The 17,873-nt window shown below is 41.5% G+C and overlaps 1 protein-coding gene across 1 annotated transcript in view; it reads right to left on the reverse strand.

Annotated features, from left to right (window-relative positions):
- The window catches only part of ARHGAP22 (Rho GTPase activating protein 22), a 38,944-nt gene extending 30,777 nt beyond the window's left edge, over positions 1 to 8,167 (reverse strand). The window contains exon 1 of the mRNA XM_010156293.1: positions 8,023 to 8,167. Coding sequence (XP_010154595.1) covers positions 8,023 to 8,128 — 106 coding nt within the window. The 5' untranslated portion in view covers positions 8,129 to 8,167. The remainder of the gene's footprint in view (positions 1 to 8,022) is intronic.
- Between the last annotated feature and the right edge of the window lie 9,706 nt (positions 8,168 to 17,873).

Genomic DNA, 17,873 nt, shown 5'->3' on the forward strand with positions numbered 1-17,873 from the left:
GTAGATTTTACCTCTTAATAGCTTACACATCCTCTGTAGTACAAGACCAATTCAGGTCAGAGATTGTATTAAAAATTCTACCCTGAACTTGAAAAACCTTCCCTAGCACAAGTTTCATCCAAATGGAAACATTCCCATGTGACGTTTCACTTTATCAAATCAGCATTTCCCAACCAAAAGACATTTCATCAAAAAGTAAATCCCATTAAAAGCTTTACCCTGTTCAAAGGCAAACGTAACAAAAATAATTTTTATTTGTAGTTTTTCCTCTATTTATTATTTGGTTGAGCAGAGGCACTGAGAAGTATTCTTGCTCAGCTGCTTGTCATTCCCCAGCTCTGGATGCCTGCTCTTTGGTGCCCAGGACTGTCCACAGTATCAGACAAAGTACTACATATTTTCATTCACCTGATGCCAAACTGCATCATCCTTCAGAAGCCCCTGGAACTATGCTGCTTAATGACAGCTGAGGATAGGGCATTGGAGTGCAGAGCTCAAGCTGCTGCCTGGGTTTTTTTTTAAACCAGCAGCATGGGATCTGCCCCTCTGACAAGCCCTGACACAGTACTCTGAGAATACCCAATTCTTGCTCTGTGATGACCAGGCTACTGCATGATCTCCACTCACAGCACAGAAAGCCTTGTACACTGGTACTGAATGTCACTCAAAACCTTTAGTCAGCAGCTTTAAAGATTAAATATATTCAAGGCATGAACCAGAGACATGGAAGTTATGAATTTTATAAGGAAGTGGAGCAGCCATCTGACTTCTAAAGGCAGGATCTTCAAAAATCAGCAAGGAACACCTTTTACCCTTGACATGCTTTAGTTTTGCTTTTAGTTTTACACCCTTTCATCAAGTATTTATACACACTGATAAGACCCACTCTGAACCTTCTCATCTCCAAGCTAAACAATCCCAGCCTTCTCAGCTTCTCTTAGTATTTCACTTGTAACTATCCTTTAACCATCTGGATCAGTAAGCTCACATCCTTATTATCCTGGGGATCCCAGAACTGGACAAACTACCCCAGATATGGTCTTACTAGTGCTGAAGGGAAGGCTCACCTCCCTCAACCTGCTGGCAACACTCTTCATAATGCAGCCCAGTAATCTGTTGGCATTCTTTGCCACAAGGGTGCATTGCTGGCTCGTGTTCAGCTTGTTGTCCAGCAGCAACCCAGGTGCTTCTCTGCATAACTGCTTTCCAGCTGGTCATCTCCCAGCGAATGCTGTTGCCTAGGTTTATTCATCCCTGAGCGCAGGACTCCGCATTACTCCGCTGAGCTTGGTGGGGCTCCTGTGCACTCATTTCTCCAGCCTGTTGTGGTCCCAATGTATGACGACACAACCATCTGATGCGCCGACCATTCTTCCTGGTATCATCTGCAAGCTTACTGAGGGTGTACTCTGTCCCATTAGCCAGGCCATTAATGAAGCTGTTAAACAATACTGGCCTCCGTAGCAGCCCCTGGGGCGTACCACTAATGAGTGACCTTCAGATGGACTTTGGGCTGCTGATCACAATCCTCTGAGCACAGCACTTCAGCCAGTTTTCAATACACTCTCTATTTGTCTAGTCTGTACTTTATCAATTTGTAAACGGGGATATTACAGGAGACAGTGCTGAAAACCTTGCTAAAGTCAAGACAGATAATATCTCTCATCCACCCTTTCGTCACAGACAGCTATGAAGCTGGTCAAGTACGACTTCGCCTTTATAAATCTATGATGACCACTCCCAGTCACCTTTTTCATCTTAATATGTTTGGAAATTATTCCCAGGTTTGTTTGCTCAAATAACTTCACAGCAACAGAGGCAAAGCTGATGAGCCTGTAGCTCCCTAGGTTCTTCTTCTTGCCCTTCTTCAAGATAAGCATCTTCAGGGACCTTACCCAACCACTATGTCTTTTTGAAGATTATCAAGAGTGGCCTCATATTGGCCAGCTCCCTCAGCACTTACGGATGCATCCCATCAGGACCCATAGACTTGGGTATATCAATTTTCTTTAAGTGTCCCCTAACCTAATCATTCTCTACTGAGGAGAAGTATTTCTTGCTTTAGGCTTTGCTTGGTTTCCTGCACATGGCAGAAAACTATTTTTGAGTTTGGAGGAAGTAACCGTGAAAATCAACAAGTTCTCCTGGACCCCTCTTCTCTTCAGGACTATATCCCATGGGGTTCTTCCATGCATTTTCCTGAGAAGGCCAAAATCCGCTCTCCTGTGGTCCAGCATTGTGACCCTTCTATTTGCCTTGCTGAATGATGCCTTCAGAGTGGCTTTTGTACAGATAGTAGATTTGTGACCTCAGGCAAGTTTCCCAATTGCTCAATGCCTCAGATTCCTCCTTTACAAAAAATGAGGACAATAGCATTTCCCTACCCCAAGGCTGTGTCATGATGCTAAAATATGTTAGTCATAAAGCAGTAATAGAAGGCCCAGATATATCTGGCAGAGATAAGTTAGAAAAAAATAATCAGATCTCAGAAACAAATGTTAAAACTTTCTCTGTTGTAAGGAGTTTCAGATCCACAAGATCCACTCCCAACTTGCTTTAGTTCTACTCTGTGTCTCAGTTTCTATATGCACAAGTGTATCCTCTGCCTGTGATACCTTTGCCTGGGGAAAAACTAACCAGCACCTCCTCAGAGATGATTCAGGCATCCCCTAGTCCTGGGCAGATATCTGAACTCATAACTCCCATCAAATTTCTCTTCCTCTTCCCTTGGTTGGACCCATCTCCCGGCAGGAGACGACACTGAAGAGCAAACACTGATAAGCTGCACCAGGCGCCAGCTGTCTCTGTGTAGAGATAATGGCACTTATCAGGCACAACAAACACCCAGTGTCACTCCCCACACACCGGTGGGAGCCTGAACAAGGGAAACCCAACCTGCCACCTAGTGAAGGGGCTCCTCTTGGCCCAGCCAGGGATCCTACTTGAGACTGTCACTCTGGGGAAGCCCTCTAGCAAGTCAGGGATCAGAAACCTCCTCTGTCTTCACACTGGGCAGGTAACAGAAGCCACCTCCCTCTTCTTCATTACTGTGGTACCTTCGCATCTTAAACTCACTGATACAGTTCTATGCTTATGACACTCTTACTGGAAAATCCCCATCTTACAGATGGAGATTAAACCTCAGACTACCAAGACTTGACATCTTATCCTAGCTCCTAAACAGTCCAGCATCCTGGTAGACATGAATGGTCAGATATTGGTATGAGATGCAAAACAGTCATGTTTTGCTCTGATGCAATGTTAACTGAAAGACATTTACCCAACTAAAAGAGGATCCCTAATTAGGCCTATATAGAGCTATTCTTCCATTACCCATAATGATATCGAGCTAGGTATTAAATTGCACCTCAGAGACTTGTCCCCTAGTTTGCAGCTCTCCCCAAATACAAAATGTGGTCTGCACAGGGCCCTGGTTGCCAGCAAAAACATTGTCTGCACTGTTCTACTGACAGAATAAGAAACGACACATCAGAGTTTATCTGTGTGGAGGACTGGAATTAATATAGCAGAGTGGCTTCCTCAGTGGACATTTCTTCAGATCCACCAGTGAAAAAGTGACTATTCCTCCTGAATGGCGAAACCACTTGTGGAGCTCTTGCAGCACAATTACTAACTTTGTCACAGGGTAAAGTGTTCTGTGTTTGCCTAAGGGAAGCATATCCCTTCCAACTTCCTCACCTCCCCTCCATCACAAGGAACTGATGAAAACTTGGGATGAGGAGGAGGATAATTATAATAAAGTAATGGAGAAAGAAAGGGCTGTGACATGCATTTCTGGCAGAGGAGCAAGGAACTGCTCGTGGCAAGAAAGAATATCTAAACAGAAGAAAACAAACACAAACAACACACAAAACTATCACAGAATTATTCTGTCCCCATGCAGTGCTGGTTGTGTGCTGATGTCTGAGAGTTATTTGGCTTTCAACTCAGGTACCAAAACCCCCAGCTTTTGTACCTCCTGGCCCACAATTCAGTCCTAGACACATTATGTTTTACATCAAATGCAAGACAAAAATGAGGAAGGCATGCCAACTGAGAGGTGAGCAGATAGAAGGGCATTTCCTTGAAGTAGCTGTATTTCTTCAGACTAGAAGTACAGCCCCACCATACAGGTACAGTGAGGAGTGAACTCTCCTCCCAGCTACACTGAACACTTTCAGTGCATTCACCTTCAGAGGACACTGGCAAGCTCACTCTCACCCAGGTCTGTGATCACGAATCCTTTGCACTTAGCACTATGGCACTGCTACAAGCATTCCATATTAAGGAGCAGCTGCAGAACAGTAGGGCACAGAGGGACTCTCCAGATAAACTTTTAGAGGTGTAAACTCAGACCAAAATTTGTTCATCATGGAGGTAAGAAGGATCATAGGGAACAGTTTTAGTCACCCTCTGTCAGAATGTGCTCTAAACCACAGTTTTACTAAGCCACTGTGACAAACTCTATTCTTACAGGCATAATCAAAACATAGAGTACTCTCAAATCTCAGTTTACAAAATCTTCTGCTCTGAATGAGATGGACTAGACTCAAGTATTCATGAGCCTGAAACTCAGGGAAACTTGTTAGAAATTATTTTCCCCACAAACAAGATAGCTCTTCTTCAAAAGACTGAGGAACTCCAGGATTTTATTTTAAGGCCACATTTGAAGTATATTTCAAAGCACACATTCCATATGGCTTTTAAGCCTGAATATGTCTCCTATTAATAATTTGGGATCCTCAGCAGCTTTAGGGAGTTTTCTGTTTTATTTTAAAAAGCCTTTGCTGTTCACCTTTAAACACAGTTCATGTGCCCGCATCAACACGTAGGAAGATACCCTCAACCTTTTTGATTTATTTGTCTTCAATACATCAGCAAAGATTAAAGTGTGGCTAATCCTCCCCTTTTATCTTTGCATAATTCATTTTTACACCATATCAACCTTCTCCAGGGCTGGATATTTACATATTAATAATGAAGCCTGCTTTTTAATTCTTCCCCCTGTTCCTTTAGTTTCGTATATTAAAAAGTGTCGATAGATAAGGCTTGGCTCTCAAACTAGTGGTGGTAGCAAAGAAAAGTTTGAATTATTCAATTAAAACACAGAGACAGCTATGTTTACTGTCCTCCCACTTTCGAGCTAAGCTGGGGTTTCACTCAGAAATTTCCCTGCTCTGGTTCTGATGGAGGAGTAGGAGGTTTGATCATTTCCCCAAACTGGCTAAAACCATCTGGAAACAATGTTTTTAACATCTTAAATATTTCCTAGTTATTGACATTGCTATAAATACTTTGTGAAGTGCAAAGAGACAGACAATGCAGCTCCATGGTTTAACTCAATTTATGTATGAGTTGCAGTCAGAATGAACAAGCATGCCCTCTTCCACCCCACCATCTCTCTCCACTGTCCTCATTGTGTAAGAACTACTAGTGCTGCAGCTGCATGGTTAGCACGACCAGGGAGCCAATCCACCTATGAACTAATCCTTAACCCTTTTTTTTTTTTCATGCCAGGTCATACCCTGTTGCACAGCTACATAACCACTAATATTAGCAGGATGAAATGTGGTGGGAACACATGGTTGCAAGGTGGGAAAAGACCACTCCTGACAGAAGCTAGTGCTTCAGTAAGCTCAGAGAAGCAAAGAAACCATAGCATAAGCATCTGTTCATGCAGCTTGGACTACAAAGCACACATAGCCAAGCTAGCTGTAGACTGATGCATTTGAGTATTAGAGCAGAGAGTTCCAGCCAGGCTGGATGCCCAGTATGTACCCACGTTCTTGGGTAGTTTTTGTCCACAGATAGAGGAAAAACACCAATACACAATTGCAATTCTTTCTAACCCTGCAAAAGGCAGTGCTCCTCACCTACAGGGTCTAAGCCAGCTTCCACCAATGGCCAAAACAGCCTTTACACGGACACTAATGGAACGAGATCAAATCTGCAGTATGTGAAAATAACAACAAACAGCAGCTGCTGTATTTCCCTCTGCACTGTCCTGTTCCCACATTCTCATAATTTCACTCCATGTTGATATCTCATAAAACCCCAGTTCCTGAAATCAAATGTGAGAGTATCTACCTAATTTAAAGGAAAACCAAAATGTTATCCAATAGCTTTGCAGAGAAGTTTAGAAGTACAGAAAAAGAGCAGATTAGTTAGAACAATACCGACCCCATAAAGAGACAAACAAAAAGAAATCCATCTCTACCTTCATGCTATCCTCATGGTTTTTCCTTTTCTTTTTTTTTTTTAAATTTTAGGAACTTCAATTATTTATTACTTTAATACTTAAAAAACAATGCTTGCTTTGGAACTGTTCCAAGAGACTGTCAAAACATGAACACTAACAAAAATAGAAGCCAAATTTGCACTGATACCAACAGTGCTGAAAACCTCATGCCCTAAAGAAGGAGGCTGCTGTGGGAATGTGTACCATTTGTTATGACTGTCTCCTTTTTCCTCACAGTATTTATTTGATGCACATAGCAAAGCTGTAAAATACACACTATAAGGCCCATGATAAATGGCTACAGAAATACCTCTCTGAGATTCTGAGATTTCTGATGGAGGAACTGCAGAGACCTGCACTGCGCTCAGAGTCTAAAAGACTCTTCACAGTGGACTGGTCTTCAAAAGGAAAGCAAAACAAGCGCATACTCATGTTTGAGGAGAAATCATGGTAGATCTGCTTCTACTAGTGAAAAGGGTTTGCTCTGCCCACAGCACAATAGCATTGCATGCGACCTCTCAGAATCAGGTGCAAGCTGCCTTTTGTACATATACCCCTTTCTGCTAAGTGAAAAAAAGACCTAGGAAAAAAATTACATCATCAGTAGAGATTGTTATCTCCTCCAGACAAACCAAATGCTGCTACACAGAGACATAAAATTGTAGGAATCACTTAAAAAAACCCAAACAAACTCCAACAACAAACACACACCACCCTCCAACCACTCTCCCCTTCCACCCCACCCAAAAAAAAAAAAACCCACCCAACCACCAAACTAAAAAGAGAGATTAAAAGTTACTAACAAACACTGGGTCTTCTTAGTGACCTTGTGGTATTTGAGCCTCCCTCAATTTCATCAAGGTCACTTTTCCCCACCCAGGTCCAGGAAAACTAGCAACTTCATTTCAGCACAAGTAATTGTATTACCTAACCCTTATCTGGCACTTTTTTATCTGTACTTCTCAAAAGAGGTCGATATCACTATCTGCATACGATACCACTATTTGCATGAACTCCATCATTAGCACACAAATCACTTCAAAGTGTTGTGTCCAGTACCACACCAGTAGCTGCTGTCACCAACAATGAACCCAGAAGAAAACACCCATGAACTCTTGTTCTATGCTAAACCACAAAACCACCTCCTATTTCATCTACTGACTTGAGAATTTGAAGATTACGGTATAATATCAACTCTGAGAGTCTGGATTTTTTGTTCATTTTAACTACAGAAATTGTCAACAGCTGTATGACCTTACAGTTGTTCACTTCGCCTGACCCTGTTGTTCCTCAGCCTACATGCCCACTGAAGCCAGTGTAGGCTTTGTCTTCTCAACAGGGCTACATTAGCTAGATGAAAAGTTTTGCTGCCCCTGGCTGAATGGAGGTTAAAGATGGACATCTGCCCTTGTGGTAGAAAACTGAGCTAACTAGACACACTCCTTTCATGTCCATAAGGATAAGAAAGGTTCACAGATCAGTTCATAATTAGCTGTAAAAAGTTGAGTACTGACAATAATGATATGTTTATTATCACCACCTGTTTCAGACAGAGTCAGTTATAAAGCCTGTATGTGCCCTCCCTGCCATTCTGTTCCATTCCCTGGCAAAAATAAAAAAGAAAATCAACCCAACCCCCTTGCTGCAAAGCACTTCAGACAATCAAGAGCTTATCTAGGCATCTCAGTGATTTTACAGTGTTACATATATCCTAGTATCACAAGAATATGTTTTACCTTGAGGCAAATGTTTTAATTTATGTGCATGTGAGCTATTTGCAATACCTCCACCAAATGGAGCCCATATAACCCGTCGGATGGCTTTCACCCAATCTTCCATTTCATTCTGGGAATTAGCCATGAGCAGGAAAGCCTCATGATTGACAGGCATCTTTTCCCGGTCCCCTGCACCACCTGAAAGACAGAATACATATCTCTCAGCACCTAATTTAGAAGAGAGCAACCAAAACCACCAAAAGCCTGGGTCAAAATGATCAAATTATTATTTTAATTGAGCAGTTTACACACAAATCCTACTCGTGCTACAGCACCCACAAAGCACAGGTTGGTAGAAGATCAAAGCAGAAGTGCAAAACGTGCATTTCCAGTGTGGGAACCTGGAGATGTTGTACCTGCTGTCCCAACAATAAGCAAAGTGAAAGCACAGGCTGTACAACCCTGCAGGAAGAGTATGAAGTGAATTCCACACACCTGTGCTGAAGAATTGAGATATTATTACCTAAAAGGGGGACCAAGTGAATCATAAGACGTTTTAGTTCTTGAGATGTAGAAGTTGCAGGATCATCCCCTTTCCCCAATCCCTGGGAATTTCTAGTCTCAATATAGAAAGAGAGACCCATTCTGATTTAGGATCCAATTCAGAAGGAACATTTTGAAAGGGAGTTAAGACTTGGGAGATATGAATCCAACTCTCCCACCTGAAATAAGAACATAAGAAGCTAGTAACATTGGCACGCAGTATCTCAGGAAAGTACTGAGCAGAATATCAAAAGCACAGAATATTAAACACACTCAAACTGTCATATACATCTGCCACTTGTGGATACTCCAAGATTTACATTTTCACACTTCTTTCCCGTTTTCTTTTTAGATCAGCCCCACTTCGAAGTCTAAATCTCCCCTCACCCCTCATTTTATGTTCCAGAGCTGTATACCACCTAATGAGGGCCACATAAATGCATAAAAGCTTTATTGGAGCAGCATCTGTATAAAAAGGCTACTCATCCTGTCCAACACAGCAGCTGCATCACGAGCAGCCTGGAGCTTCTCCATCACCATGGAAACTGCCTTTGGCTTTGCTACAGGGATAACATCTTAGCCGTTGTGTCACTGTCATTTCCACCTTTACATGTTTTCAGTGCCTGCTGGCAAGCCAAAGCTGCCAGCCTCCACTGAGGAGCTGAGACTGTCTGTCCATGGAATTCAGAGATAAGAGCAGGATGATGGTATGCAGTGTTTTCTGCGGAACTGATTTAGCATATGCAGAACGTGGGTCTGCTAAATCCTCTCTAATCTGGGGAAAGAAACAAGCTGGGAGCTGCCTGCAAGCCAAGGAAGTACTTTTACTTGCTATTAATTGTTTTCTGGCCTAGACACAGTCATGGATCATATGCTGATTTGCAAAGCAAAAGGGGTGAAATGAGTTGTGTTGGTTATGATTTTATGGCTCGCCAAGAAGCAAATCATTGAACTGGGAAACTGAGGCAGTCTTTCAGTAAAGAAGAGACAATGGCCACTTGTGACTAGACATGCAGCTTAAGAAACAAAAGCGGTGTTGCTTTTTTCCCCACAAGTACCTGCATTTTTCTTCTTTCCTCATAGCAACTTCTCAGACAGACTCCCATTTTGAATTTACTGCATGATTCATGGTCTTTAAGATATATGAAGCAGAACAGCTCTCTAGCTCGAGGCTAGGGTGCAGGCATCTGAGCAGATCAATGCTCCACCATACTCCACTGCAAGGAGGACATACTTCATCCTTTGCATACAGAACTGTCAGAGCAGGAAATTACAGTCTGTGAAACTCCTGTCACAGTTTAATTCTTTTACCAACATACTCAGCCTCACAGTGAAAGAAGAGGTCACCAGGTCTAATTCTTGTACCTTACCTGGGAGACCTATTGCCATGCCTTTTCACAACCAAATATCTTACAGGAAATACATAGCAAGAAAGCAGCTTTTCACATCCCTCAGTACACATCACAAACAGGGGATCAGAACCTGGCAGATTGAAGAGCTAGCTTGCGGTCAGGCCATCTAAGGAATGAAACAGTCCCAAAAAAACATGTACTGTATGGGTCACACCACCAGCAAACAATGAAGCCTAGTCAAAGTAAAACACAGATCCCATTCTTTAATTAAAGGGATCCAGCTGAGATCTTGCTCACCCAAGCCATGAAGGACAAGAAGAGACCAGAATCTTAGCATAGAATTAATTAGAGACCACAAATTTAGTCAGAACAGCTGAACTAACCCCCACAAATATTGACATAATAAGCTTAATAAGCAGAGAAAGATGACTTCTTACTGGACTTCTGCAAAAGTGGTGTCCCAGTATATTCCCACTGAATCACTGTACCACAGAGACCTGACTACAACTTCCCCTAAGATGTTATTTTGCACCAGTCAGCTGCCTTCTAAAACTTCTTAGGCCTTTTTCACGCAAGCATTTAGGGAAAACACATTTATATTTCTATTTGAGTCTGTAAAAAGTAAAAACAGGATGGGAAACAAAAGATTCTTGTACAGTCTAGACCTGAAACTCTGCCAAAAATTACATACAGCTTCTCCATGGTTGGCGTTCCCCACCGAAACTTTAAATAGGAGCAAGGTCATGACCCTACAAGCTGCCTGTGGGATAGCCAGTAGTGACTAGTCACATAACTACAAGCAAATGAAGACAATTCCATGCACAGAGGCTAGCTTAGAAACCAGAATGCACTTAAGAATTGCTTCTTAGAGAAAGCCTCATATGTTAGTATGACATGAATATGCAGCTGCAGAGCATGCAGACCCACCTATATGGTGTTTTTTTAATAGGGTTTGGGGTTTTGTGGTTTTGGTGTTTGGTTTTTTTTTTTTTTTTAAATCACATTTTAATCATGTTCCTTTCCACACACGGCTGGCTCTTTTCTTTACATCCTTGAGGCAACAACCCAAAGTAGAGTTCCCTGGAGGGCACAGTTCAGACATGTCTCTCTACACTGTTGTAACATTCAACAGGTTTTGAGTCTTAGTAGACACAAGAATGAGAAACAGCTAAATTCAAATACTCAGATCTTCTTTAAAAAGCCCAAGTAAACAATGCCACATACACCTTCTGAAGTCCAGAATTTTGCCCAAAATTCACAGCAGCTTTCTTTTCAGGGCTCAGACCCAAACCAGGATCTTGTTAGGAGTTCCTGATTTGAGTTGGCAACACAAATGCTGTATCAATTCCGACATCCAAGTCTTTAGGAACTGTTTTAGGAAAAAGTTTTAAGATTTCTTGCCTAGAAACACTTGGATATGGCATTTTAGTTTTCCTTCTCACAGCAATATGAAGTTTGCATTCAGATACTGCATTCAAACCTCTGCCACTAACAGAGATCCAGCCCTACTACAGTTGCTATTAGAGTCTAACCCTGAAGCACACAAGTGCTATTTCTATTGCATGAATCAAACAGGCCCTGGCTACTCAGCACCATGATTGGAACATTCTGCTAATGATTTTAAACACAGACAAGGGCTTTTCATCCCCTTGAACAGAACTTCTCGCTCATCTTTAATCAAGCTCCCATACAAACAAGACTGGCCCTCAGAGACCAGCTCTGCACAGCTCAGGATTGCCATGGGCAGACATTCCAATCCTTCTGCTTAAAGCTACCTACATCTCCAGACCAGAGGAAAAATAGAACTGTCTGCAGAGTGCAAGCAACTCAGTAGATGTGGCAGAAACATGGACCTTAACTTCAGGGATGAATAGTCCATCTGCTTCAGCATTAACTTATGACTGGGGATCCTGCATTCAGTCGTGCGCTCTGGTGCAGATTTCCAGCCCACGTTGGACTAGATGCACTGGATTCCACCTTTATCCACAAAGCAAGTTGGCAGCTCTACTTGCTTCTGTCCCAGGTGTACAGAAACTGAACAACTTCAAGACTGGGAAAGGTGACTACAACCATACAGGTACATACAGTAAATGTAATAGCCTAGAAAGATTAAGGGGCTTGGTTTGTTACTGCTCACCACCAAAAGGGCTGCAGGTCCCAGCTAACTTTAATGCTTTGACACCTCTGCCTCAAGATACCTTTGTCAAGTTGCTTTACTTACACTGGTAGGCATTGTGCCTCGAGGGAACAGCACAGCTCCAGGCCCCTAGCTACACTGCACGAATGCTCTCTCCCAGGCCCAGACTAGTTAAAGCTGGCAGAACTGCTCTCGTATGCCGTCTGCTCATGTGGTTTGTGCAACTGCGTTTCATATGGCCTCGAAGCCATCTGCTGCTGATGTCAGCTGTATAGCATTCACCTCAATGTACCACCTCCTAATCCTTAATAACAGTCCTCTTTTCAAGCTCTCCCCTATGCCCCACAGGAGGAAAGATTAAATACTGAAAGACTGGGCATAAGTGACTTGCTGAAGGTCAGATGGAATGCTGCAAGAGCAGCAGGAAATTCAAAGCCCTCTTTACTGTAAATTCTTCCTTTTTTGACCATCCTTAGGACTGGTATGCATTCAATGGAAAGTGAAAAGCATATCACTGTCATTATGTGATATTTACCTGTCCTACTCTGTGTTCCTGTTCAAAGAACCTGCAAAAGATGTTCAGTTACATCTCTCCCTTTATACAGCTGTTTTCAATGAGAAAAACTCAGAATTTTTTGTTTGCTTTGAACTTCATTCACACAAGCTTAACCTTCTTAAAATCAACATTTGTAGAGCCAAGCCTTAGATCCCCCTTTGTATGGAAACAGAAGTTCAGGAGGAACAGAACTGGACTTCCTAATAGGAGATGTTCCTGCCTCACTGCCTGTTAAAGAAGGAACTTTACTATTCTCAAGTAAAGCTGCTGTCAGGTTCTGCTGACATTAGCAGCTTCTTTTTTTGTTCAGACCATTTCCCTTTCTTCTACCCCCCATTTGGTTTGCTTTTCACCCATTTCTTAAGTCATCCTGCTTACTGATGTGCTTGTGTATTGTCATTATATCAGCCCTACCGAAAATTTACACAATTACAAATGTTTGCATATATGTATATATTTACATGTTTGTATTGCTTTGGTGTGGATAGTGGAGTGGTATTTCGAGTAAGGGTGAAATTTAGTTGGCCATGTGCATGCTGCTGCAGTGTGTTGGGAAGCAAATGGCAGTTCAAGGTTGAATTATGAAAGGGGTGGCTGGTGGGTAACGCAAGGCTCAGCTGACATGTTTGCCCTCAGTACTAAAGCAAGTAGTGACAGGAAGCGTTTGCTGACAAGCAGCAACAAAGATCTTGACAAATGGACAAAAACTAGCACCCTCAGCTGAAAAAAAACAATTGCAATGATTCATCTTCCCTGACCTGCTCTTTATGATTGTCTTAAAGGTGAGTATCAGATTTGGGGCTCTAAGATATCCCCAATAATAAAAAATGTGAAAAATTAGGTATATTAATCCTGTCAAGATTAAGGGTGGCTCTATTGGAGCTGTTTGTTTTCTGGATGAGCCTTTAACAAAAGGGAAAACTTGCTGTGAATACAAAGCTGAATATTGAAATGCTCTATTTAAGCTATTTGAGAACAGAAAAAATAGTAAGAAAAATCAGAAGTAGTCAAGGAATGACAGATAAAAATAAGGAAAATTGACATGATCTACAAGGGCATAATCTGCAAATGATTGAGCAGTAGAGTAAATAGCAATGTGGTCTTGCCATGATCTTGTATTTGCAACTATCTGTCTATACCCAACCACCCATCTATGTATGAGAGATCCAAGTCGGATGTTGATTTAGAAGCCGAGAGCGAACTCATGATCACACTCCAAAAAGCTTACAAATTAGAAAAAAATGAGGTTTGAGAATTTAGTATCATACAGAGTGCAAATAAAAGAAATGAGCTTTGAATCAAATATATGCATTCTGCCTCAGTTTCAATGGACAACACAATGAAAATTGTTCCTAAAGAAACATGCACCTTTGTAGGTGAAGGGTGTTTTATTTCCACGGTTTGGAAGGAGTTTGAGGGGATTCTAGCATTTCAAGTTTTATTTTGTTGTGTCAATGAGGAAACTGAAATCTTAAATACCTTTTATTGTATTAAGTTCAGCTCATAAACTGAGACGGTTCAGATTTTCTTAGGGCAGGATTTACAAGTATGTACTAAAATCTCATTGACTTTTCAGTCAAACATAAATGCCTAATTTCCTTAAACGCTTTTCAGTCCACCAGATTTATTGATAGTTACAAGTAGAAGATGATAAAATTTTCAACTAGAAGTCCTTGCAGAGGATTTTCATGAGTCCCTAAGTGACTTTTAGATCCCAGATCTTAGACCTTGTCCCAGAGAATAAAGCAATGGCAGGTAAACACGCTAAAGACATCTAGGAACTAATCCAAAGGCCCTGTGATCTGTTCTCCCCTCCCATGCCTTCTGTGGTTTCAGACGCCATTAAACGGCTTTTAAAAAGCACCAACAAAGAGATTAGACCTCAGAACTGTGGTTTCTTATGTAAAAATTCTGACAAGACTTAACATGAGCAGAGGCACTACAGCTTCTCTGTACTGGTATACAGAAAACCCTTAAAACTTAAGGCTAGTGTTCTATTTCAGTTGTCAGGATCAAGTATATAATCACTGAAACTCTATGCAAGAAATGAAGATTTGGTTTAATCTTTAGCCTTTTATATATCTAAATATTGTATCAGGTTAGCTTGACTTTCATACCTGGAGATGTCTTTCTTGATAATGTGTATAAGCTGTATTACTCTACACTTACCTATTAATTAAACTGAAGAACTGGTTAATGCTACCAATCGCTTCAAATAAACCAAAACCTTGAAAATAAATAAAACCATATTGCAGGTACGCTACACACTGGTAAGTGGTGTCACACTCCAGGAACCATGGTGAACAGAAAAAAGATGCAAGATGAGAGGGAGAAAAACAGTTTCAAGTACACTTAAAGGAAAAGTAGCATTGCACACAAAAGCCACCTTCAACTCCTGCTTATAAAACCTACTTACTTTCAGTGCTTTGTAATGCTCAAGTTTACTTAAGCTGAATTCTGTTTTAATGTGATTTATCTGCCTCAGGCTGAATTATGAGAATTTTCAGTAAAAAATGTTCAGTCTTTTTTTAGTTACACTTCTGGAATTAAAAACATACTGTAATAGTACTCCAATGCACTCATGCCTCCTTGCTTTCAATGATTTGAAATTTCAGAGAGGAAACTACTATGCTGTCTGGGATGTGCTACGCATCGTGGCCACAAAGTACAGTTTAACTTGGCTAAGGTGAATTCACAGGTGTGGGAAGGCCAATTCTACAGTAGCAGACCAGTATTTGTGGTTGAAATGAGCCCGGGCATAATATGCAACTACTAAGTACATAGCATCTCCTTCGTACCAACACAGCTCAGGCACCATTCCCTCCAGCTTCTCTCCACAACTGAGAGATTTTGGAAGCCTGTGAAACATGCCCCCAACTCCACAAAGTATCCCTATAAGCAAGCTGTATTGTTATTGCTTCTGGCTTTGTACCAGGTTCTACTAGCTAACAGCAAGAGATGAAACCTCTCCAACATGGTTCCAGATAGTTTAGGATGCCAGCAGAAGTATTCCAAAGAGGAATCAATCAACAATAATTAACATGAGGAGCAACTATTACACCACTTCGCCTCTGCTGTGACTTGTGCATTTCATCCCTGGTGTGAATTCTAGAGTACCGATAGTCTAATTATGTCCAATGATGCCTCAGGGGTTAGACTGTCAAACAAGTGACAGTTAGCTCAATTAAACCCTTGTGCCTCTTGACTCAAATAATGTTTCCTGATAGGGGGTTACTGTGGAGACTGAACATGTTCACTTCAAAACCTAGATCGTAACAAATATCAGCAGCTTCTTAGGCGGAGCTCTCAGTGTGCAATGGCACGGTTACTGCCTCTTATGGCAATATCTACTGACAAAGCAGACAGATTTAGGGTACAGTGTTGCCACTACTGACACTAACACTCATTTGCCTGCCAGGCAACATTTCTGCCACCTTGGCACCAGCTTCTCACTGGAAAAAGAAAGTTCTTGCTGGAAAAGAACCTGAAGGTTTTGGGAGCCCAGACATAGTTGTGATTCATCTTCTTCCATTTGCAGAACCTTGAACTCCAGAGCTCACAAACCTTTCCTTCAAAATCTGACATGTCACCAGCTCCTAGGGAGCTGTTCACCTCATGAAGTGTCTGCCTTAGAACGACAAAAGAAGTTGTTCTGTTCCTCTCTACAGGTGTGCTGGAAAAAAAGAAAAACAAAAGCCACTTCTTCCCCTCACAAAAAACTACCCTAGCCCTGCAACAAAAATCAAGTCTGTGGTGGTGATGGCAAGCGGGGATGGCAAGGTGGAGAAAGAAAAGGTTGACTAGCTTTTTACCCAGCATGTTCCACGGTCGTATATAACAGCAGGCTGCTTTCCCTTACCTTCCTTTCATCCACTCCAGAAAACTGACCTTTGCAGTCTTTCCTCAGTGTATTTCAAATCTAGAAAGTGACAAAGAGCCTAGTCCCCAGATAGTGATGAAGCACGGAACTGCCAGGGCTATGCAGAGCTCCTGGTCATTTCACTGTCCTCTGGTCTGGATGGAGAGGAAATGAATTTTTCTCCGTCCAACAGAAGCCACACACTCACAGGGAGGCAACTCAAGCTAGCCTGCTGGCAGACACTGTGTGACTGTGCTTACAAGGCATGTTGCAGGAGACATCTAAATTAAGGCAACTATGAATTTGAGGGTACCAAAAAAGTTACATATGTGTGTATCAAAGACTCAGAAAATAGTGGCACAAGTATGGAAAGCAGGCCACACAGTTCCATCTGGTTCTTCAAGGCAGCAAGTGCTCAGTGCTTCTGAAGAATGTACCAAATTATATATTCCAGCTGTGGTTATGTTTACTTGCTATTATAAAGGAGGAAATTCCCTCCTGACCAAAGATGATGATACTTTCTGCTTTGAAATATCTGAATGAAAATAACTGGATAATTTTTATGCATTACCATGCAACCACAAGCAATTTTCTAATTCTCATAAATTTCTTCAAATCTAAGACTGAAGACAAGAGTTGAGGGAAATTTTAAAACCTGACAAGAAATTACTTACCACAGCATCAGAATGGCAAAGTCAGATCTTTTTTTCTTTAATAACTTTATACTGGAGAGATAATATCCAACTTCTGCATTCTTCTAGAACTGCTGTGCTCACATTTCCCAGGTCTGCTCACCCAGAGGAATGAGGTGGTTCTCATGCCTTCTAAATAAGTCTCTCTGAAACTACCTTCTCCTCCTCCTTGCCCCTCATAAGCCTACTTTTTCTTTCCTCTGCACCTAGTCCACCATGAAACCAAAGACATTCTTACTTTATTTTTAAAAGACTACATGTCTCCCATCTTAGTCAATGCTCTGGACTTTAAACTAAGGAGAATGGAAGTGAAGCCATCAGCTGCTACATCTTAGGCTGTAAACATCAGAGCTTTTAGCTGAGCCTGTAAAGACTTCAATTCCCTGTAGACTAAATACAGAGTTCTACAGCAATTCAAGCTAAAGAATTGCAAACATTATTATTATTTTCTTTAGTGAAGTGACTGAAGCTTTACAAGCACAGCTTTGGCAGCAGCAAATAAATGGACTATCGTTAAGGACTCAACAGTTGCACACTTTGTTTTTACAAAAACGAAGCTATTTGTCACATTAATGCAGAAAAAGGATTGAAATGCAAAAGACTACATAATGTAGGCCTTTGGCAAAATGTTGGCAAATGTGGAAAAAAGACTTGCCAAATTAACGAGACAACGTAGATGGAAGTACTACTGATCTAAATCCAAGCTTAAGAGCTCAGGGATATTCTGATCTAAGTCCATAGTTTGTTATAATTTGCACAAGTTGCTCAGAGAAGCTGTGGA

The sequence above is a fragment of the Eurypyga helias genome, unplaced genomic scaffold (genome assembly GCF_000690775.1).
Source record: "Eurypyga helias isolate BGI_N326 unplaced genomic scaffold, ASM69077v1 scaffold28727, whole genome shotgun sequence".
Classification (NCBI taxonomy): Eukaryota; Metazoa; Chordata; class Aves; order Eurypygiformes; family Eurypygidae; genus Eurypyga; species Eurypyga helias.